Genomic DNA, 24,966 nt, shown 5'->3' with positions numbered 1-24,966 from the left:
TTCAGTGTTTTTAACTTTTTTTTTTTCTTACTTTTACAGGTTGGCTTGAACAAACGATCCTCTGATTGCTTGTTGAAGCCCTTCTTCACCTAATACAGTGTAATACAAATGTATTACACTGTATTATGTGACACACTGAGCATGCAGCTGGCACCCCATGCTTCTGGTACGAGCCGGTGCTAGAAGCATGACGTAATAATACTGCAAAATGCCGGAATGCACCTCCCGCCATGCAGTATTATTAAGTCAAATGTTGGGAAGGGGTTAAGATAAATTGGGGGAAGTCAGCATGTCTTGCCCTGCAATCGAAATTACCAGTCTTGACAGGATTGAATCAGCTACCGTTAGTTAATACCTTTAAATATCTTTGGGTGGTAATAAGTAGAAATTTAGGATTATGTAGAATTAAATGTTAAGCCTTTATTGAAAAAAAAAATTAGAACAAAATGCTGCCTGGAGAAGGCTGCACTTGTGTATGGCAGCAAGGGAGACACTGTTAAAAATTATAATTGTACCACAGGTAATATTTGTACTGCAGAATTGCCCTGTATTGATAGATAGAAAAATATTTAATACCCTGGACTAGATTTGAGAAATTGTGTGGAATGGAAAGAGAGAACGCATTGAGCTTAGTGCACTGTCTTTGTCTGCACGTGAAGGGGGTTTGGCATTACCTGACTTCAGAATATACTGTACTTCTTGGCAAGTTATTACAAAATATTATGGACTGTGAACTAATGTTTATTCTTGATGAGTAGAACTGTGTTAAATTATAATGTTTGGGGATTATTGGAAGCACAGATAATAGTAAGTTGGATAATGGAGAGGAAAGGTCCAATGTTGACATTAATGCAATGGATATGGGATACGGTTGAGAAAGAATTGGAAATCACGGGGAGGTCTAAATATACACCACTTTGGGGAAAAGGTTGGTTGGACCGATGCAGAACTCAAAAAGGTGGAGGGATAAGGGGATTTATTATGTTTTTCAGATATTGTATGAAATTGGATTTAAGTCTTTTGCTAGGATATGGGAAGAATCTGGTTTAGGATCAGTAGATTGGTATTACTATGCGCAATTCAAGTTTTCATAAAGAGCACTTTTGCAAAATGTTGGGTTAGAAGAGGACCACGAAATCTATTGGATATTGGAGAAAAAGGGGAATGGTAAGAGTATAAAGGGCTGTATGTCTAAAATATATCATATATATAAAAAAAAAAAAAAGGGGAATAAATACATGCCTCATAGTTATAGCCTGGTGACAAGAAATAGATCTTTCATGATCTCCCAATTGTTTTTGCTGCACTCTGCCTATTATACTCCAAAGAGATGAAAGAGGACCTGTCACCCCGCCCCCAAAATACCCCCACCAAATATGTCCCACCTCATCGTCTCCCCAGCCCCTTTATATTTATTTCATTTTTATTAAAATTTGTTGTGGTGGTTTTAATTGATCCGACCTCTTACCAAATAAGAGGTCGGATCCTCATATTCTGTCCCCTGGCAGTCGGCCTTATTCATGAGGCGGCTGGCCGACACACCCCCTCCACTTTAAGAATAACCGGCAGCAGCGCATATATTGCGCAATCCCTGCGGGCTGCACTGACAGTAATATATAATCTGTGGAGAAAATTTAATAAAGATTTCTGAATTAAAAACTTGGAAAAATTCTCGATTTTTCGAAGTTCAAAATGTTCTACTTTTTCAACACATAAGAAAGAAGATAGGATACAGAGATAGGGGCCCACTATTTGGCAAATTACACTGGGTCTTATGGTGTGTGTGGTGACCTAACAAGGTTCTTGTGTAGCGTGGCCCACTCTCCTTACGCATGTAGGTTGTTTGGTCCAACGTTACATAGAAATCAAAGGGTACCCCTTACTAGAAGGGGAAATGGACATAAACAAAGTTAAAAGTGTTGGTAAAAAATGAAATCTTTATTGACACTAAAGTACATATATACATACAAAAACATAGAAGTGCCAAAATAATTGGCGGTGGTATAATTGGGGACGCGGTTTAAACCTGGCAGCGGAGCTCTGCATTACTCCTTACTGGTAAGAGCAGGTGTATACCTACAGACAGCTATCACACCAACATTCTCCTTCCTTTTTCAGGAGTCTCGTGCGCATCTTTCCTAGACATGTATTCTAGGCTGACACCATACACCTAACACATTGTTCTGTCCTGCTCCACACTTACCGGTCTTAGTACAACACCATTTTTCTCCTCTGCCTAGGTTCATCCGCTTTTCATGTATATATGTACTTTAGTGTCAATAAAGATTTCATTTTTTACCAACACTTTTAACTTTGTTTATGTCCATTTCCCCTTCTAGTAAGGGGTACCCTTTGATTTCTTTTTCAACACATAGTCATAAAAGCAAAAATACTTGATAACTAGAGATGAGCGAGCATGTTCGAGTGCTCGTTATTCGAGTCAAACTTTTTCTAATGCTCGAGTCAATGGGAGACTCGAGCATTTTTCCAGGGGACCAAGGCTCTGCACAGGGAAGCTTGGCCAAAAACCTGGAAACCTCAGAAAATGATGAAGACACCACGGAAATGGACAGGAAACAGCAGTGGCAGCATGCATGGATGCCTCTGGGGCTGCCTAATCGCACCATTATGCCAAAATTATGGGCAACAGCGTGACGATGACAGAGTGCCGAGTGAGGCGAGATATCATCTAAAACACCCAATAATTGACCCTGACACTATAGGGGACGGCATGTGGAGGCAGCGGCAGGCTAGAGAGTGGCATGGCGACATACCCCAAATGGACTCAGGCTTCAAACCAATTTTAAAAAATTCCTGTACGTATCAGTATTTGGACTGATTATGGCATCAGAGAGGAACCAAAGGAGGTGAGCATGAAGCGCTGAAATGATTTCCTATGTGAACAAAAGGTTGACGGTATATTTAGTCGATAAAACAGCATGGCGGCGTCAGAGTGACCAAGTTCCATAATGTATCTGGTGAAACACCTGAAAAATGAGCCTGACACAGCTTGTTTGCGAAGGAGACGACTTTTGGAGGCAGCTATGGAGACGACTTTTGGAGGCAGCTATGGAGACGATGTGTGGAGGCTGCTATGGTGACGACGTGTGTGGGCTGCTATGGAGACGACGTGTGGGGGCTGCTATGGAGACCATGTGTGGGGCTGCTATGGAGACAACGTGTGGGGGCTGCTATGGAGACGACGTGTGGGGGCCGCTATGGAGACGACGTGTGGGGGCCGCTATGGAGACGACGTGTGGGGGCCGCTATGGAGACAACGTTTGGGGGCTGCTATGGAGACGACGTGTGGGGGCTGCTATGGAGAAGACGTGTGGGGGCTGCTATGGAGACAACGTTTGGGGGCTGCTATGGAGACGACGTGTGGGGGCTGCTATGGAGACGACGTGTGGGGGCTGCTATGGAGAAGACGTGTGGGGGCTGCTATGGAGACGACGTGTGTAGGCAATGGGGATGGTTATGGCACCCGAGGTGAACGTAAGGAGGTGAGAAAAGAGAAGTGAAAAGATAGATTTTAGAGGTAAAAGGTTGTAGGTTGAAGGTTGCTGCAGTTCAAACGGTGTTAGTTGGATCTTGGGATGGACCTGGTGGTCCGTTGCCAAGGCGAGCTTTCGCCTGCCCAAGCCCCTGCCTCTCGGCTCCTCCCCAGGTGTGGTTTTCGCGCGGGAGGTGTTTTTGCCGGGGTCCTGGGCAGGGGGCTGACTAGCAGAGGCAGCAAATGACACAGGGGAAGGAGCAGTGGTGTGCCCGGCCGGAGGTTAACGGCCTTGGTTCCATTGGGTGGGGTGTTTAGCATTCATATGCCTGCGCATACTGGTGGTGGTTAATATAGTAGTGGTGGAACCCCTGCTGATCCTGGTGTGGCACAGGTTGCACACCACAGTCCGTCGGTCATCCGCTGTTTCTTTAGAGAACCTCCAGACATCAGAAAATTTAGCCCTCGCAACGGGAGATTCACTGCACATTAGGTATCGCCGCGTTCGAAAATGTCTGATCTATCAAAATATAATAACGTTTTTTCACTGTGTTTAAACCCATAACGGAAAATAGCGTCCAAAGTCGAAAATGGCATTTTTTTTGCCATTTTGAAAAATATAAAAAAATTTATAAAAAGTGATCAAAAGGTCGCACAGTCCCAAAAATTATAGCAATGAAAACGCCATCAAAATTCGCAAAAAATTACACTACCCACAGCTCCATACACCAAAGTATGAAATAGTTATTGGCGCCAGAAGATGGCAAAATCAAAAAAAAAAAATTTGTACAGGAGGTTTTAATGTTTTTAAATGTATGAAAACATTATAAAACCTATACAACTTTGGTATCCCCATGATCGTACCGACCCAAAGAATAAAGTAGACTTATTATTTGGGATGCAGAGTGAAAGCTGTAAAATCCAAGCCCACAAGAAAACGTCGCAAATGTGGTTTTTCACCATTTTCACTGCTTTTGGAATTTTTTTCCCGCTTCCCAGTACACGCCATGGAATATTAAATACCGTCACTATGAAGTGAAATTTGTTACACAGAAAATAAGCCATCACACAGCTCTTTATGTGGAAAAATATAAAAGTTATAGATTTTTGAAGTTGGTGAGTGAAAAATGGAAGTGAAAAAACTAAAAAAGGCCAAGTCGTTAAGGGGTTAAAAAAATGTATACAATAAAAAGTGAATGGAATAAGCTGTGTCGGTTTAAGTCCTTTAAATTCCGTATCACGATGTATGTGGTCTATTGCATTTCTTGTGACATGTAACATGCTCTAAATAGGCTGTATAAAATGCAAGCAGTAGATTAAGATACATGAACACCTAACTGCAATTAAGTAAGGGAACAGCGGTGCCTCTGGTATGTCAAAACATTTTTTAGAAATTGACAACAGAGGTTTTTAATTTTTTGCCAATAAAGTGTAAAGTTAGGGGGGCGATCAAAAAAAAGATTTATTGATGGGTGCTTTGGATCTTCAGTTTAGATACTTGTCATCCTAAAAGTCTGATTTTCAGACTACTTACTGCAGACAAATACAGGGCTTTTACCGTGCACCCTTCATCTGCCTGAATGACAGATAGGGGTTCTCCCAAACCATACCTCTCACTTTCTCACAATACATTTAGGCTAGGGTTAATTTTATGTGTGTAATGTGTGATTTTATCAAGTGTAAAATAAGGCATCAAGATTTTAATGGATGTGCCACAGTGTTTCTCCTAAATATTCAGGGTTAAAGGGGTATTTACATTTAATTAATTTGCCACATGTAATCATTTCTTCAATTGGATGTTATTAAAAAAAAAATCTCCCTGTGTGAAGATAATGGGGCAGATTTACTTACCCGGCCCATTCGCGATCCAGCGGCGCGTTCTCTGCGGTGGATTGGGGTCCGGCCGGGATTCACTAAGGTAGTTCCTCCGCCGTCCACCAGATGTCGCTGCTGCGCTGAAGTCCGCCGAGACCCCGCTGGAATGCCCTGAAATTCACTGGCCTATTCCTAGTGAAGGTAAGTGCAATTTGCGCGACACATTTTTTTTTTAAATGCGGCGGTTTTTCCGAATCCGTCGGGTATTTGTTCGGCCACGCCCCCCATTTCTGTCGCGTGCATTCCGGCGCCGATGCGCCAAAATCCGATCGCGTGCACCAAAATCCCGGGGCAATACAGGGAAAATCGGCGCAAATCAGAAATATTCGGGTAACACGTCGGGAAAACGTGAATCGGGCCCTTAGTAAATGACCCCCAATTTCTCATAAAGGTATATGTTGTCCCTTAGAAACGAGATAGCTTCTTCAGATACGACCACCTCACATTTTGGCAGTGGTGGCCAGACATGCACTATTGAGCTCTGCCTGAACACCGGGATTCAGCGTTCATTACCAGAGGACTGATGTGGGTCATGCCGTAACTCCAGGAAATTTCACATACAAAAACGTTTTGTTTCTTTGTGCGATCCCTACAGCAGAGGTGGCCGTAACCAAGGAGTCAGTCTGGTTTCTAAGTGACCATATGATTACATTTATGAGAAATTATCTTCACCCAGGTACATTTTTTTTAATAACATCTAATAGAAATGTTTATATATGGTAGATTAATGAAACTGAATGTGAATTCCCGGATGAGAATACCCCTTTAAGCTTTGTTTAACTGATGCAGTTTACTGGGGCTTCATAATTATTATCTTCTCTGGGGGTCTCAATTATTAATGTCTGCTCTGAGGTGTCAATTATTGTCTGCACTTATGGGTTTCCCATTTTTATATGTCTGCTGTAGGGGTTTTTATTTATTATTATTGTTCTATCTTCTGTGGTCTCCATTGTTATCTTTCTGTCATGGCATCTAATTATTTTATCTGGGGTTTCTTAATAGGTATCATTTGTTCTTGGGTTTACCAGTTAGAATTGTCGGTTCTGGGGTGTCCATAAAATTTTGTCTGCTCTATTAGTTTGTGTTTTGATTGAACACTACATAAATGGTCTGGCGCACCTGAGCGGAGAAGTGACACATTCATGTTTCAGACGCCAGATCTAAGTGAATAGCCACACGCTATATATATATATATATATATATATATATATATATATATATATATATATATATATATATATATATATATATATGCAATGCACTGCAGTGACTGGGTAAGTAAATGTGCCCCATTGTCTGAGTAGTTTGCTCCCAAGCCATCACAACAGAGGATTCAAGGTAACTTCATGCGGTCACAGACAGCCCAGGACTTGCCAAGCTCAGTGTTAAAGTGCTGTTTGGGATTACAGGTGCGTGAGGAGTGGACCAGGCTCCTGCTCCAGGCCTGTCAATTCTTACTGTTCAAGGGACCCTGAATTTGTCCTTTTTATTACTGTATTGGTGTTTTCAGCAAAAATCACTGCTTAAATTGCCATACTGACTCAGTACTGAATCAGTCGGTTTTGGTTGTAGTACTTGGGGACTTTGTCTATAAAAGGTTTGCAGTCACTTTTCTAGGGTGCTGGTTACTTGAAGTTAACAGGTATGAAAATGCAGCAATTAGACCAATAAAGACTATACAATTCTAACAAATTGTATTTTATCAATTAAATCAATTAAGTCACCAGCTACTTGTAGCATAAATTAACATTTCTATTTTATTATCATATTGATCAATCAGTTAAAGGGGTATTCCAGGAATCAGCATAATTCATATACAAGTGGGCACTCAAAATATAAGCTAATGTGTAATTAGTTGTTATTTAAAATTTTGCTCCCCTTAGCAGAAAATGCTGATGACATAGACTGTAATGAAGAATTAAAATGCTACTGGCCCTTTAATCAGTCCGTTAATTTCTTCTGCGCGATCCGTTGCAGGACAGAAGATGGCTGCTGGTCACATGTCCACATCTCATGTCCTGTACCTGCCTGGGAGGGTCATGTGATCACCACTATGTTTGGCTGTAGTCGATTGGTTGCAGTGCATCCAGTATGGCCGGTGTGTGGTGATGGCAGTTACACATCATTACTATGGTAACAGAGCAAGAAAACCTGTTACATCATCACTGGGAGCAGAGCATAAGAGGGAGGAGGAGTTACTTAGAACTAAAGATTCATGGAATTTGTAGTTTCCAGTGGCGGCCATCTTAGTGATAACTCCACCTACTTTAGAGAGGCCATAAATTTTGTAAATCATAAAATCTAATTATTTAAGCTCCATTTTGTGACTAATGACATTGAGTATCGTTATATTAATTTATTTATATCATCATGGGATTTTGTGTCAGACGTTCATATTCCCGGAAAACCCCTTTAACAGTTTCTGAATATTTTTTTCAGGAGGTGGGAAGCATCATTGGAAAGGTCAGTACACAATAATTATATTTATTGACTGTTCTGTGTAACTGAAATCCTTGCCTACCATGAACGCATTATTTTTTGTGATTTTTTTTCCTTAACAGAAAGGTGAAACTGTTAAGAAGATGAGAGAGGAGGTAAGAATATGAAACCTCGGTTTCTTTTATAGAAGTAAGTAGTAAGAGTCCCTCAATGGTTGGGAATACAGTGGGTATGAAATGAATTTAAAGATAAATACCAATTCTCCAGAAGTAAATTACTCGGCCTGCAAGATCTTTAGTCAGAATATACCCACTTACAGACTCTATGCTGAATTTACAATATTATACACAATAAATCACCACCTGATCTATCGCAAATACAAATTTTATTAACATATGCAGAATTCCTCAACATTACGGTCACCATCAAATCAGCCAAAATACAAAATGAAAGACAGGTGGCTAAAGATAGCAAAACAAATCCCAAGAAATTTTTTAGGTATATCAATGCAAAAAAAAATGGGTCACAACAGGTTGGACCCCTTTATTATGAAAATGGGGCATCGGTGACTGGAGACCAGGAGAAGGCGGAGATACTTAATAGGTTTTTTAGCTCCGTTTATACAATAGAAGAGAGAACTTCTGACTTGGGTGGTGCCAGTGCGGGTCATGCACCCTGTAATATAGTAGACTGGCTGAATGTAGGCATTATCCAATCTAAGCTAAATAAAATCGATGTGTACAAAGCTCCTGGACCAGATGGGTTACACCCCAGAGTTCTTAAAGAACTCAGTTCTGTTATTGCTGTACCGCTGTCTAACATCTTCAGGGATTCCGTAATGTCTGGTGTGGTGCCAAGTGACTGGCGCAAGGCAAATGTGGTGCCAATATATAAAAAGGGCTCTAGAACTTCGCCAGGCAATTACAGGCCTGTAAGCTTAACTTCCATTGTGGGGAAAGTGTTGGAAGGGTTAGTAAAAGACTACATACTGGAGTATGTGACATCAAATAGAATAATAAGTGATAACCAGCATGGGTTTACTAAGAATAGAAGTTGTCAAACTAACCTTATCTGCTTCTATGAAGAGGTGAGCAGGTGTCTGGATGGAGGAGCAGCTGTGGATATTGTGTTCTTGGACTTTGCAAAGGCATTTGACACTGTCCCTCATAGACGCCTGATGGGTAAAATTAGGGCTGTTGGTTTGGCAGAAATCATTTGCAATTGGATTGAAAACTGGCTGAAGGATCGTATCCAGAGAGTTGTGGTCAATGATTCCTACTCGGAATGGTCACCAGTTATGAGTGGTGTACCTCAGGGTTCTGTGCTTGGCCCTCTACTATTTAATATATTTATTAATGATATAGAGGTAGGAATTAATAGCACTGTGTCTATTTTTGCAGATGACACCAAACTGTGTAGTGTAATACAGTCTATGGAGGATGTTCATAGGCTGCAGGGTGACTTGGACAAACTGAATGTTTGGTCATCCACTTGGCAAATGAGGTTTAATGTGGATAAATGTAATGTTATGCACCTGGGGGCCAATAATCCAAAGGCAAAATATGTCCTTGGGGGAGTAAATCTGGGAGAGTCCCTTGTTGAGAAGGACCTGGGGGTACTAGTAGATCATAAATTGAATAACAGCATGCAATGTCAATCAGCTGCCTCTAAAGCTAGTAGGATCATGTCATGTATCAAAAGTGGAATGGACTCTCGTGATAGGGATGTAATATTACCACTATACAAGGCACTGGTTCGGCCACACCTGGAATATGCTGTCCAGTTCTGGGCACCGGTCCATAAAAAGGATGCCCTGGAGCTGGGAAGGGTTCAACGTAGAGCCACAAAACTGATAAGGGGTATGGAGAGTCTTAGTTATGAGGAAAGATTAAAACAACTAGATTTATTTAGTCTGGAAAAGAGACGACTATGAGGGGACATGATTAATTTATATAAATATATGAATGGTCCATACAAAAAATATGGTGGTAAATTGTTCCAGATTAAATCAAATCAAAAGACGAGGGGGCACTGTCTCCGTTTAGAGAAACCAAGGCGACAGGGCTTTTTTACTATGAGAACTGTCAATCTGTGGAATAGCTTGCCTCAGGAGCTGGTCACAGCAGGGACAGCGGAGAGCTTCAAGAAGGGTCTAGATGCCTTTTTACACCTAAATAACATTGATTGTTATGCTATATAGCAGTGGTGGCGAACCTATGGCACTGGTGCCAGAGGTGGCACTCGGAGCCCTCTCTGTGGGCACCCAGGCCATCACCAGAGAGGACTCCAGGTATCTTCCTGAAGTCCCAAACAGCCCAGGACTTGCTGTGCGCAGAGATATTTTAAAGTGACAGTGCTATCTGGGACTATTTTCTGCTTTATTGGTGTCCTCAGGTGCTGATATGAATGAAAGTTGTGACAGAGCAGGGAGTATAAATTTCTCTGGTGGCACTTTGCGATAATTAAGTGGGTTTTGGTTGTAGTATGGGCACTCGGTCTCTAAAAGGTTCGCCATCACTGCTATATAGGATTGTTTCCCCTAAATCCCTTCCTCATCCAATCCCTACCCTTCCTTGGTTGAACTTGATGGACAAGTGTCTTTTTTCAACCGTATAAACTATGAAACCATGACATAAAATCAGCCCATAAAAAAATCCCACAGAACACATAAGTACATCACTGGTCAAAATATTTGAAGGATATGGAGTAATCAGAACATGTATTAGCCACTCGAACTGAATTCAAAAAGGTGTTTATGTATATGTATAGAAAGCTAATGCATATAACTATACAGAAAAGATAAATGAATAAAGTGCTAAGTGCAATATAGTATACCATATATACTCGAGTATAAGCCGACCCAAGTATAAGCCGAGACCCCTAATTTCAACACAAAAACTGGGAAAACCTATTGACTCCAGTATAAGCAGAGGGTGGGAAATGCATTGGTCACAGACTCCCAGTATATAGCCTGCCCAGCCCCTGTAGCATACAGCCTGCCCAGCCCCTGTAGCATACAGCCTGCCCAGCCCCTGTAGCATACAGTTGGGGTTTTTGAGCACAAATTTTGTGCTGAAAAACTAGGCTTATACTCAAGTATATATGGTAGTTACTAAAATAACAGTGTATCAATCAAAGATAAGGCAAATTCAGATCGGTGGCAGTGCAGGACCCGGCTGTATATCAAATACATATGTACAATAGTACAACATTTACATCCTCTATGTTCACTGTGCAGTGTTCAGTGCATTAACTTGTGGAAAACTAAATGGATTTAAAGGGAACCTGTCACCACATTTTCACATATACAGCTAGTGACAGGTTTCTATAGAGCCATATTAACTAACTGACACCTTTCCTCATATCCCCATATATCAATTTTATCTTATATTACTTGGAATCAGTGGGAGTGTTTCTTGCTTGGCTGGCCTCTCCCATCTACTGCTCACCATGCCTTATGTCTCTTTACAATTCAGCAGTGAATTTTATGTTACCAGTTTGATGTCATTATTATTAAAATTCGGTTCGTCCCGATTCGCCGTATTCGGTCCGAATCGAATCATGACGAATCACGTTAAAAAACAGGTATTTCCTGGCTGCAGAGAGCCTGTAGGGTGTTGTAGAATGTTGTGCCATGCTTAAATATGCATAGGGAGCATGGTTTGGTCTTCAAGCAATGCTGTGTTTTAGTATGACACACACATGACAGCCGCCATTCTTAGAATCACTTCACTCTTCACTTTCATAGGCCAACTTCACCAAATAGCAGCCTGACAAGGTAATGTCTGTGCCAGCTCAAAAGGACCGAGCTAAAGGCCAAGATCCCACTTTAACATCAAAGAGTACACTCTTTTTACACTGACATCAGATGATTCCATAGATTACTACAGAACCTGTTCTATTAAACGCGGATACATGTAGAAACCCCCCTAAAGAGTGGAGAGGGTGTTGGCAGTAATTTTGCATTGACGTCTCTGATCATTTTGCCCTTTTTTTCACGCATCAGTGTCCTTTTTCAATTGGTCAATAATCCATAATTGCTAAAGCCAGAATATGATCCATAGATGAGAAGCAAATGGGATACTTGCATGTCCTGAGCATTCTGTATCCACTCCTGCTTTTGGCTATCAATCCTGAAACTTTTAATCCTTCTGGCAGCTGAAATGAAGGGGAAAACCAAACATTGGCAGCGTCATAGAGTGGTGTAGGGTGAAAACAGCATTATGGAAATCACAGGGTGTTCCAGGGAGACATCGGTCAGTTTGCAGCAGCATAAGTAGGCTGCAGAGTGGCACAATGACAAATTATGGAGGTTGCGGAAACATGGTAGGCCACAAAGTGGCACAATGACAAGAGTGTGGAGGTGGTGGCAGCAGCATCAGCAGCAGCAACAGGAGGCCACAGGTGGCAGTAACATGGAAAGCCACAAAGTGGCACAATGACAGAGTGTGGAGGTGGCGCCGGCAGCAGCAGGAGCCCACAGGTGTCTGCAGCATGGTGCCAGCAACATGGAAAGCCACACAGTGGCACAATGATATAGTGTGAAGGTGGCATCAACAGGAGCCCACAGGTGTCAGCAACATGGTGGCAGCAACAGGGAAAGCCACAGGGTGGCACAATGATATAGTGTGGCGGTGGCATGAGTAGCAGCAGATTGGAGACTCCACATCCATTATACATTACAGTTTTCCTGATAAAATCAGGAAAAAAACTCCAAAGGTGACACCAGCAGCAGCATGAGGCTAGAGGCGTGGAGGTGGCGGCAACATGGTAGGCCACAGAGTGGCACAATGATATAGTGTGGAGGTGGCATCAGCAGCAGCAGGAGCCCACAGGGTGGCACAATGATATAGTGTGAAGGTGGCAGCAGCAGCAGGGCCCGCAGAGTGGCACAATGATATAGTGTGAAGGTGGCAGCAGCAGCAGGAGCCCGCAGAGTGGCACAATGATATAGTGTGTTGGTGGAATCAGTAGCAGCAGCAGGATCATGCAGGGTGGCACAATTGTATAGTGTGAAGATGGCATCCGTAGCAGCAGGAGCCTGCAGAGTGGCACAATGATATAGTGTGAAGGTGGCATCAGTAGCGGCAGCAGCAGGAGCCCACAGGGTGGCACAATGATTTAGTGTGTTGGTGACATCAGCAGAAGCAAGAGCATGCTGGGTGGCACAATGATATAGTGTGAAGGTGGCAGCAGCAGCAGGAGCCTGCAGAGTGGCACAATGATATAGTGTGAAGGTGGCATCAGTAATAGCAGCAGCAGGAGCCTGCAGGGTGGCACAATGATATAGTGTGAAGGTGGCATCAGTAGCAGCAGCAGCAGGATCACGCATGGTGGCACAATTATATAGTGTGAAGTTGGCATCAGTAGAAGCAGGAGCCCGCAGAGTGGCACAATGATATAGTGTGAAGGTGGCATCAGAAGAAGCAGCAGGAGCCCGCAGAGTGGCACAATGATATCTTGTGTTGATGGCATCAGCAGCAGCAGCATGAGCCCGCAGAGTGGCACAATGATATAGTGTGTTGGTGGCATCAGTAGCAGCAGGAGCCCGCAGAGTGGCACAATGATATTGTGTGAAGGTGGCATCAGTAGCAGTAGCAGGAGCCTGCAGAGTGGCACCACGGTATAGTGTGGAAGTGGCAGATAATTCCGGTTCCTGGTAAAGATGGTAGGAGGCACATGGAGCAACTGGAAGCACATGTGTGGCATCAGGCGGGTGGCAGCATCAGAATAGTAGAGGCAGGTAGTTAGAACCCAGACTCATTTCTCAATGTTTGGAGGAGGCGTCATGGCTGATCTAATCTGATGGATTATTTATTGGCAAATTGAAATCCTGGCCGAACCAAAACTGATTCATCTTGACAAAGGTCAGTCTCTCCACATTACGGGTGGACAAGCGGGTTCTCCTTGGGGTAATGGCTGCCCCCGCCGCACTGAACACCCGCTCTGATGCCACACTACTGGCCGGGCAGGACAGCTTCTCTACTGCTAAATCCGCAAGTTGCGGCCACGCATCAAGTTTGGCTGCCCAGTAGTCCATGGGATCCTCTACCTGAGGTGGTAAAGTGCATTCCTAGTAGGCCACCACCTGCTGGTGCAGGATCTGCTCCATGTCCTCCTGCTGCTGCTGGTGGCACTTACCCTCCTCATTAGGGAGGTGAAGGAGGTTGCTCAATAAGGAATCCAGACTTGAGCTGCTGCTGATGGAGCTGCTACTGCTCCTACCCCCCCCCCCCAGCTCCCCACAGCAGCCTTGACAGTAGTACGCGAGCGATGACTGCCAGGAATCCCCCGGTCAGACCTGACAGAGGATGGACAATGTCGCACATAGGCAGCGGCCAACTGTGTGCACAATTTTTCTCTATAGTATGGCTGTTGTTTCTCCCTCTCAGCAGCTGAAAAAAAGTCACCCATTTTTGCTCGGTAGCGAGGGTCCAAGAGGGTGGAAAGCCAAAAGTCATCCCTGTGTGCTTCCCACGTTAGTGGAATTGAGGTGTTGTCTGGGGAATTGCGAGTAAAGAAGGATAGCAACTTCTTTTTCGTTTCCTCTATTCGTTCATCAGAGTCTAGGAGGGTCTCGTTCAGTCGCCACATCCCCTGGGGGCGTGGTAGAGATTCAATTGTTAAGTGAGCTATGATCTGAGACCGATCTTACTCCTATGTCTATTGCACGTACCGCTGGTAAAGATGGTCTAGGTAAAAATATATAATCTAGTCTTTGGAAGGAATTGTGGACCGATGAGTAAAAGGTGAAATCTTTAATGGAGGGGTTGATAGTCAACATCTATTTTTTGCAGAGTTATGTTTAGTTTTGCTAAGGTTTTTTGGGAGTGTGCTGAAGTTCCTTTTGAGGAGTCTAAGGTAGGGTGTAAAGCTATATTTATGTCTCCTCCTGCAATATTTATGCAGTCCGCAAATTCTTGTCTCTATCAGCCATTCTACCTGTCCTATATTTGGTGTGTACAGATTGGCCAAAGTGACTCTAGTGTTGCCTAAAAGACTATTAATAAACAGGTATCTAGCTTCGCTATCCTGATAGGAGGCTCTGTGTTCAAACGGTATTTTTTTAGCTATGGCTATCGTAACCCTGCTTTCTGCCTTTTGGTAGGTGCTATGGAACCACTGCTGATACATGTAGCTTTGGTATTTTTGTGTGTTTTTGTGTGTTTTTTTTGTGTGTTTTAAGCGGTGTCCCGCTTAAAATAAGATGTTTATAAGAGGTGAATTCATGGCCCATGGAGCCGTGGTGAAGAAAAAGAAATCTAAAAACATTGATGACTCATTACAAAAATTTATAATTAGAGATAGTCCATAAAAAAGCCAAGCAATCTCTGTTTTGCAGGAACTCACAACCATCAGGAAGCAATTGAAAGACTGCCTCAATCTAGAGGCAGCTAAAAACTACATGTTTTGCAAATAATCTACATTATGCCTATTGAGACAGAGGCAATAAACTGATGGCACAACTCCTGCACAAACAGAGATCTAACCCATACATTAAATCCATAACTAAAATGGACCATTCATCAACCAGTGACACTGGAGAAATTGCAAAAGATTTCCAAAATTTCGGGGGCGTGGTCTAGCGGCACATGGAGCTGGACGCATAAGCGGGTAGCTCCGGGGCCGAAGTCTTATTGCAGCGGCACATCGCGACATCCCCCCGTCGGATCCAGCCTTACCTTGCACAGCAAGGAGAGAAGAATGTCCCCAGCATCGAGGGCAGTAAAAAAACGGGCTAAAAAGAGCCCAGCGAAGCTCTCCTCCTTCGAGCCCGCACTCCGGTCTCCACAAAATGGCGCCAGCACCAGCGTGGAGCAACAAGAAGAGCTCCTCCTGCAAAGTGGAGGATCGTCTCCACTAAGCCTGAACACAGCGCTGACTCCCTCCAGCTCATCCCCGGCAAATATTATCTTTGCTAAATCTGTAGCTGCAGCTCAAGCCTCCTCCTCAAACAGCAGCCTGAAAGTCTTAAGTAAAAAGGGGAAAGGGAGAGGAGATAGAGAACAGGACATAACAGTGTCATTTATACCACAAGACAGCTCTCAAACCTCACAGAAGACTCACGTTACAGAGAATTTGATGAGAGCTTTAATTGCTGATCTAAAAGTATCTATTCAAGCTGATCTGCAATCAGTTTTCTCCAACTTAAACCAGGAAATAGTAGGTCTGGGTAATCGAACCACTCACATAGAAAACAAAATGGCGGAAATAACATCAGCGCACAACGAAATAGTTGATGTCACCAATTCTGTAGAGGATGAAATAACAACCCTCAAAAATAAAATTGCTGGCATGGAAGACCGTTCCAGGAGGAACAATATTAGATTTAGAGGAATTCCAGAAAACATCAAAACAGACGAACTGCATGTCTTTCTGACTGATATGTTCACTTGTATGATACCGGATGCATCAGAGTGTGATTTAACAATTGATAGAGTGCACCGTTTACCCAAACCCAAGTCGCTTCCACAATCCGTTCCAAGGGATGTGATAGCAAGAATTCATTTCTTTCACATAAAAGAAAAGCTAATGGAGATTTCGCGTACTAAGGTACAGCTACCTGAAAGATTCCAAAATATTACTTTTTTTACAGATCTCTGTGCCGCAACTCTCTCAAGAAGAAGAGAATTCATACATAGCACAAAATTACTACGCACTAATAACGTGCCGTACAAATGGGGATTCCCTGTTAAATTGTTAATTACAAAAAACGGATATAAGCACATAGCAAATTCACCAGAAGAAGCTATTAAAATGTGTAAAGAGTGGGATCTCACTTCAGAAGAAGATACTCCAGCTCTGAACAACGAAAACTCATCACCACAACGCTTAACAGAAGAATGGATCACCGTTAGAGATGAGCGAACACTAAAATGCTCGGGTACTCGTTATTCGAGACGAACTTTTCCCGATGCTCGAGTGCTCGTCTCGAATAACGAACCCCATTGAAGTCAATGGGAGACTCGAGCATTTTTCAAGGGGACCAAGGCTCTGCACAGGGAAGCTTGGCCAAACACCTGGGAACCTCAGAAAAGGATGGAAACACCACGGAAATGGACAGGAAACAGCAGGGGCAGCATGCATGGATGCCTCTGAGGCTGCTTAAACGCACCATTATGCCAAAATTATGGGCAACAGCATGGCCATGACAGAGTGACAGAATGAAGCTAGATAGCATCTAAAACATGCAATAATTGACCCTGACACTATAGGGGACGGCATGCAGAGGCAGCGGCAGCAGGCTAGAGAGTGTCATGGCGACATACCCTAAATGGACTCAGGCTTCAAACCAATGGGTGGCAGAGAGGAACCAAAGGAGGTGAGCAAGAAGTGCTCAAATAATATCGGTACATGATAAAAGTTTGCCAGTATATTTTGTGGATTACACAGCAGGGTGGCGACAAAGTTAACATGGAAGCCATGAAAACAACCCAAAATTCTGCCTGACACAGCTCGTTTGATAAGGGGACCATGTATGGAGGCAGTGAACTAGTAGTAGATTAAAGGTGCTGCAGTTAAAACTATGTTAGTTGGATCTTGGCATGGAGCTGGCGCTCCGCTGCCAGGCGAGCTTTCGCCAATCCAAGCCCCTGTCTCTAGGCTACTCCCCAAACAGCACTTTTGTATAAGATCAAGTGTAGTAGCGTTCTTATAAGTTTAGGATATGCCGGGTGAGGGGAATGTAAACAGATACGCAAGAAGCGCATGATGCGCATGGAGCTGGCGCTCCGCTGCCAGGCGAGCTTTCGCCAATCCAAGCCCCTGTCTCTAGGCTACTCCCCAAAAAGCACTTTTGAATAAAATCGAGTATAGTAGCGTTCTTATAAGTTTAGGATATGCCGGGTGAGGGGAATGTAAACAGATGCGCAAGAAGCGCATGATGCGCATGGAGCTGGCGCTCCGCTGCCAGGCGAGCTTTCGCAAATCCAAGCCCCTGTCTCTAGGCTACTCCCCAAACAGCACTTTTGTATAAGATCAAGTGTAGTAGCGTTCTTATAAGTTTAGGATATGGCGGGTGAGGGGAATGTAAACAGATGCGCAAGAAGCGCTGAAATAATATCCCTAAATGGTAAAAGTTTGCAAGTATATTTTGTGGATTACACAGCAGGGTGGCGACAAAGTTAACAACTTTGATGTGGAATCCATGAAAACAACCCAAATTTCTGCCTGACACACCTCGTTTGATAAAGGGACGATGTATGGAGGCAGCTATATGGACGACTTTTGGAGGTAGCAATGGAGACAACGTGTGGAGGCTGCTATGGAGACAATTTAATTTGGATAGTGCCTGTATGTGGCAGTCCCAAACATTTTTCAAACCAGAGGAGCAGGTAGGTGGCCCTCCAGTAAAATGGGATAGATTGAGTGCCTGTATGTGGCAGTCCCAAAAATTGTTCAAACCAGAGGAGCAGGTAGGTGGCCCTCCAGTAAAATGGAATAGATTGAGTGCCTGTATGTGGCAGTCCCAAAAATTGTTCAAACCAGAGGAGCAGGTAGGTGGCCCTGCAGTAAAATGGAATAGATTGAGTGCCTGTATGTGGCAGTCCCAAAAATGTTTCAAACCAGAGGAGCAGGTAGGTGGCCCTCCAGTAAAATGGGATAGATTGAGTGCCTGTATGTGGCAGTCCCAAAAATGTTTCAAACCAGAGGAGCAGGTAGGTGGCCCTCCAGTAAAATGGAATAGATTGAGTGCCTGTATGTGGCAGTCCCAAAAATTGTTCAAACCAGAGGAGCAGGTAGGTGGCCCTGCAGTAAAATGGAATAGATTGAGTGCCTGTATGTGGCAGTCCCAAAAATGTTTCAAACCAGAGGAGCAGGTAGGTGGCCCTCCAGTAAAATGGAATAGATTGAGTGCCTGTATGTGGCAGTCCCAAAAATTCTTCAAACCAGAGGAGCAGGTAGGTGGCCCTGCAGTAAAATGGAATAGATTGAGTGCCTGTATGTGGCAGTCCCAAAAATGTTTCAAACCAGAGGAGCAGGTAGGTGGCCCTCCAGTAAAATGGAATAGATTGAGTGCCTGTATGTGGCAGTCCCAAAAATTCTTCAAACCAGAGGAGCAGGTAGGTGGCCCTCCAGTAAAATGGAATAGATTGAGTGCCTGTATGTGGCAGTCCCAAAAATTGTTCAAACCAGAGGACCGGGTAGGTGGCCCTCCAGAAAAATGGAATAGATTGAGTGCCTGTATGTGGCACTCACAAAAATTGTTTCAAACAGAGGACCGGGTAGGTGGCCCTCCAGAAAAATTAAATGCATGAAGTATAGCAAGAGCCAGTGGGCCCTGTCAAAAAATAGCCATTTTCCTCTGCTTTACTGTACAAAGAGGAGGAGAAGGAGGAAAATGAGGAGGAGGAGGAGGAGTGGATCAATTATTCAGGTTGAGCTTCCTTCACCTGGTGGAGATTGGAAATTCTGAGAAATCCAGCCTTTATTCATTTTAATAAGCGTCAGCCTGTCAGCGCTGTCAGTCGACAGGCGTGTACGCTTATCGGTGATGATGCCACCAGCTGCACTGAAAACCCGCTCGGACAAGACGCTAGCGGCAGGGCAGGCAAGAACCTCCAAGGCGTACAGCGCCAGTTCGTGCCACATGTCCAGCTTTGAAACCCAGTAGTTGTAGGGAGCTGTGTGATCATTTAGGACGATGGTATGGTCAGCTACGTACTCCCTCACCATCTTTCTGTAAAGATCAGCCCTACTCTGCCGAGACTGGGGACAGGTGACAGTGTCTTGCTGGGGTGACATAAAGCTGGCAAAAGCCTTGTAAAGCGTACCCTTGCCAGTGCTGGACAAGCTGCCTGCTCGCCTACTCTCCCTCGCTACTTGTCCCGCAGAACTACGCACTCTGCCGCTAGCGCTGTCAGAAGGGAAATACTGTTTCAGCTTGTGCACCAGGGCCTGCTGGTATTCATGCATTCTCACACTCCTTTCCTCTGCAGGGATGAGAGTGGCAAGATTTTGCTTGTACCGTGGGTCCAGGAGAGTGAACACCCAGTAATCGGTGCTGGAATAAATTCTTTGAACGCGAGGGTCACGGGATAGGCAGCCTAGCATGAAATCTGCCATATGCGCCAGAGTACCAACGCGTAAGAATTCACTCCCCTCACTGGCCTGACTGTCCATTTCCTCCTCCTCCAACTCCTCCAACTCCTCTTCTTCTGCCCATACACGCTGAACAGTGAAGGACTCAACAATGGTCCCCTCTTGTGTCTCGCCAACATTCTCCTCCTCTTCCTCCTCATCCTCCTCCACCTCCACCTCCTCCGATATGCGCTGAGAAACAGACCTCAGGGTGCTTTGGCTATCAACAAGGGAATATTCTTCCCCCGTCTCTTGTGACGAGCGCAAAGCTTCCGACTTCATGCTGACCAGAGAGTTTTTCAACAGGCCAAGCAGCGGGATGGTGAGGCTGATGATGGCGGCATCGCCACTGACCATCTGTGTTGACTCCTCAAAGTTACTCAGCACCTGACAGATATCAGACATCCACGTCCACTCCTCATTGTAGACTTGAGGAAGCTGACTGACCTGACTACCAGTTCTGGTGGAAGTTGACATCTGGCAGTCTACAATCGCTCTGCGCTGCTGGTAAACTCTGGATAACATGGTCAGTGTTGAATTCCACCTCGTGGGCACGTCGCACAACAGTCGGTGAGCGGGCAGTTGGAGGCGGCGCTGCGCTGCCCTGAGAGTGGCAGCATCTGGGCTGGACTTCCTGAAATGCGCACAGATGCGGCGCACCTTCGTGAGCAAATCAGACAGATTGGGGTATGTCTTGAGGAAACGCTGCACTATCAGATTTAACACATGGGCCAGGCATGGCACATGTGTCAGTCTGCCGAGTTGCAGAGCCGCCACCAGGTTACGGCCGTTGTCACACACAACCATTCCCGGCTTGAGGTTCAGCGGTGCCAGCCACAGATCAGTCTGCGCCGTGATGCCCTGTAATAGCTCTTGGGCGGTGTGCCTTTTGTCGCCTAGGCTCAGCAGTTTGAGCACCGCCTGCTGTCGCTTAGCGACGGCACTGCTGCTGTGCCTAGAGCTACCGACTGATGGCGCCGTGCCCACGGATGGTAGTTCGGAGGAGGAGGTGGAGGAGGGGTGGGAGGAGGAGGAGGCATAGTAGGCCTGAAACACCTGGACCGAGGTAGGCCCCGCAATCCTCGGCGTCGGCAGTATATGAGCAGCCCCAGGGTCAGTCTCGGTCCCAGCCTCCACCAAGTTAACCCAATGTGCCGTCAGCGATATATAGTGGCCCTGCCCGGCAGCACTCGTCCACGTGTCCGTGGTCAGGTGGACCTTGTCAGAAACGGCGTTGGTCAGGGCACGGATGATGTTGTCTGACACGTGCTGGTGCAGGGCTGGGACGGCACATCGGGAAAAGTAGTGGCGGCTGGGGACCGAATACCGAGGGGCGGCCGCCGCCATGAGGTTGCGAAAGGCCTCGGTCTCTACTAGCCTATAGGGCAGCATCTCCAGGCTAAGCAATCTGGAGATGTGCACATTAAGGGCTTGGGCGTGCGGGTGGGTTGCACTATATTTGCGTTTCCGCTCCAGCGTCTGGGGTATGGAGAGCTGAACGCTGGTGGATGCTGTGGAGGATCGTGGAGGCGACGATGGGGTTTTTGGGCCAGGGTCCTGGGCAGGGGGCTGACTAGCAGCTGACACAGGGGAAGGAGCAGTGGTGTGCACGGCCGGAGGTGAACGGGCTTGTTGCCACTGAGTGGGGTGCTTAGCATTCATATGCCTGCGCATACTGGTGGTAGTTAAGCTAGTAGTGGTGGAACCCCTGCTGAGCCTGGTTTGGCAAATGTTGCACACCACAGTCCGTCGGTCATCCGGTGTTTCCTTAAAGAACCTCCACACTTCTGAAGATCTAGCCCTCGCCGCAAGAGCCCTCACCACGGGAGCTTCACTAGTTGACAGTGGCGCTGATGCACCAGCTCTGGCCCTGCCTCTCCGTCTGGCCCCACCACTGCCTCTTCCAACCTGTTCAGGTCGAGGACTCTCCTCCGTCTCAGAAGCACTGTGTTCACCCGGCCTCTCAACCCAGCTTGGGTCTGTCACCTCATCATCCTCCGATCCCTCAGTCTGCTCCCCCCTCGGACTTCCTGCCCTGACAACAACTTCCCCACTGTCTGACAACCGTGTCTCCTCATCGTCGGACACCTCTTTACACACTTCCACTACGTCAAGAAGGTCATCATCACCCACAGACTGTGACTGGTGGAAAACCTGGGCATCGGAAAATTGCTCAGCAGCAACCGGACAAGTGGTTTGTGACTGTGGGAAGGGTCCAGAAAACAGTTCCTCAGAGTATGCCGGTTCAAATGGCAAATTTTCCTGGGAGGGGGCAGACTGGGGGGGAGGAGGCTGAGGTGCAGGAGCTGGAGGAGTGGGGATTTCGGTGACATGGGTGGACTGCGTGGAAGACTGACTGGTGGTGGACAAATTGCTCGAAGCATTGTCAGCAATCCACGACATCACCTGTTCGCACTGTTCTGGCCTCAACAGTGCTCTACCACGAGTCCCAGTAACTTCAGACATGAACCTAGGGAGTGTAGCTCTGCGGCGTTCCCCTGCTCCCTCATCAGCAGGTGGTGTCTCACCCCGCCCAGGACCACGGCCTCTGACCCCTGCAGTAGTTGGACGCCCACGTCCCCGCCCTCGTCCTCTACCCCTAGCCCTGGGGTTAAACATTTTTAAAATGAGAGTTATAACTTTTTTTTTTTTTTTACTTTTTTTTTTTTTTTTGTGTGTTTTTTTGTGTTTTTTGTTTTTTTTTGTGTTTTTTGTTTTTTTTTGAGTTTTTAGAACCAAACAATCCTATCCTATTGCTATGGCTATTTTCTAGCCAAGTATCAAAGGAAGCACACTACTATGCCAGATGAGATGACACTGAGTTATTGCCTAATAGAAATCCAACCCCTACTGAATTTTGCCACTTCAGCCTTTGCTATGGATATGTGCGCCACTAAGCGCAGAACACAGCGGTCGCAAGTCTCACTACAAATTGCTCAGAATTGGCAAGTACATGCACTGCAGAAACTACAGCCACCAGCAGATCAACCAGAAATCAAATATATAGAACGCTACTGTAGGCTTCAAGAAGCTATTTGTATTCTCCTATGGCTATTTTCTAGCCAAGTATCAAAGGAAGCACACTACTATGCCAGATGAGATGACACTGAGTTATTGCCTAATAGAAATCCAACCCCTACTGAATTTTGCCACTTCAGCCTTTGCTATGGATATGTGCGCCACTAAGCGCAGAACACAGCGGTCGCAAGTCTCACTACAAATTGCTCAGAATTGGCAAGTACATGCACTGCAGAAACTACAGCCACCAGCAGATCAACCAGAAATCAAATATATAGAACGCTACTGTAGGCTTCAAGAAGCTATTTGTATTCTCCTATGGCTATTTTCTAGCCAAGTATCAAAGGAAGCACACTACTATGCCAGATGAGATGACACTGAGTTATTGCCTAATAGAAATCCAACCCCTACTGAATTTTGCCACTTCAGCCTTTGCTATGGATATGTGCGCCACTAAGCGCAGAACACAGCGGTCGCAAGTCTCACTACAAATTGCTCAGAATTGGCAAGTACATGCACTGCAGAAACTACAGCCACCAGCAGATCAACCAGAAATCAAATATATAGAACGCTACTGTAGGCTTCAAGAAGCTATTTGTATTCTCCTATGGCTATTTTCTAGCCAAGTATCAAAGGAAGCACACTACTATGCCAGATGAGATGACACTGAGTTATTGCCTAATAGAAATCCAACCCCTACTGAATTTTCCCACTTCAGCCTTTGCTATGGATATGTGCGCCACTAAGCGCAGAACACAGCGGTCGCAAGTCTCACTACAAATTGCTCAGAATTGGCAAGTACATGCACTGCAGAAACTACAGCCACCAGCAGATCAACCAGAAATCAAATATATAGAACGCTACTGTAGGCTTCAAGAAGCTATTTGTATTCTCCTATGGCTATTTTCTAGCCAAGTATCAAAGGAAGCACACTACTATGCCAGATGAGATGACACTGAGTTATTGCCTAATAGAAATCCAACCCCTACTGAATTTTGCCACTTCAGCCTTTGCTATGGATATGTGCGCCACTAAGCGCAGAACACAGCGGTCGCAAGTCTCACTACAAATTGCTCAGAATTGGCAAGTACATGCACTGCAGAAACTACAGCCACCAGCAGATCAACCAGAAATCAAATATATAGAACGCTACTGTAGGCTTCAAGAAGCTATTTGTATTCTCCTATGGCTATTTTCTAGCCAAGTATCAAAGGAAGCACACTACTATGCCAGATGAGATGACACTGAGTTATTGCCTAATAGAAATCCAACCCCTACTGAATTTTCCCACTTCGGTCTTTGCTATGGATATGTGTGCCACTAAGAGCTAAACACAACGGTAGCAAGTCCCCCTGCTAATTCCTCACAAAATGGTAAAAGATGCAAATTAAAATAAAAAAAGTAGAACGTTATTGTAGCCCTAAGAAGGGCTGTTGGGTTCTTTGAGAATCACTCCTGCCTAACAGTAAGCTAATAGAACACCCTAACGCTTTCCCTGACCAGCAGCAGCTCTCTCCCTAGCGGCATCCAGAGACAGAATGATCCGAGCAGCGCGGCCAGCGGCTAGTCTATCCCAGGGTCACCTGATCTGGCCAGCCAACCACTGCTATCGACGTGTAAGGGTACCACGTCATGCTGGGTGGAGTGCAGAGTCTCCTGGCTTGTGATTGGCTCTGTTTCTGGCCGCCAAAAAGCAAAACGGCGGGAGCTGCCATTTTCTCGAGCGGGCAAAGTATTCGTCCGAGCAACGAGCAGTTTCGAGTACCCTAATGCTCGACCGAGCATCAAGCTCGGACGAGCATGTTCGCTCATCTCTAATCACCGTGTCACACCGCAAAAGGAAAACTATGTGACTGGGGTGAGATGTAAAGAATTTTTTTTTGTGCCTTTTACATACATTGGCCACAAGAGGGCCTTAATCTCTTCACCTTACCGTATAACCACATGTGATCTTTCTATGGATACCGTCTATTCCGGCGTATAAGAAGACTTTTGAAGACAGAAAAATCTTCTGTCTTCTCTGGGGTCGTCTTATACGCCGGTAATCCCGACCACCCTCC

The 24,966-nt window shown here is 45.2% G+C and overlaps 1 protein-coding gene across 15 annotated transcripts in view; it reads left to right on the top strand.

Annotated features, from left to right (window-relative positions):
* The window catches only part of LOC140133169 (poly(rC)-binding protein 3-like), a 778,519-nt gene that overhangs the window by 139,456 nt on the left and 614,097 nt on the right, over positions 1–24,966 (top strand). For 14 of the 15 annotated variants that reach the window (XR_011855824.1, XR_011855826.1, XM_072152955.1 and 11 more), the window contains 2 exons: positions 7,808–7,831; positions 7,930–7,962. The exons of the other annotated variant lie outside the window; for it this stretch is intronic. Coding sequence is in view for 12 of the 14 variants with exons in the window: in XM_072152955.1 (XP_072009056.1) it covers positions 7,808–7,831; positions 7,930–7,962 (57 nt within the window). In the remaining 2 variants the exon portion in view is untranslated. The remainder of the gene's footprint in view (positions 1–7,807; positions 7,832–7,929; positions 7,963–24,966) is intronic. 15 annotated transcript variants of the gene reach the window in all.

This window comes from Engystomops pustulosus, chromosome 5, assembly GCF_040894005.1.
Source record: "Engystomops pustulosus chromosome 5, aEngPut4.maternal, whole genome shotgun sequence".
In the NCBI taxonomy this organism is placed as follows: domain Eukaryota; kingdom Metazoa; phylum Chordata; class Amphibia; order Anura; family Leptodactylidae; genus Engystomops; species Engystomops pustulosus.
This window is presented reverse-complemented; position numbering and strand designations above follow the sequence as displayed.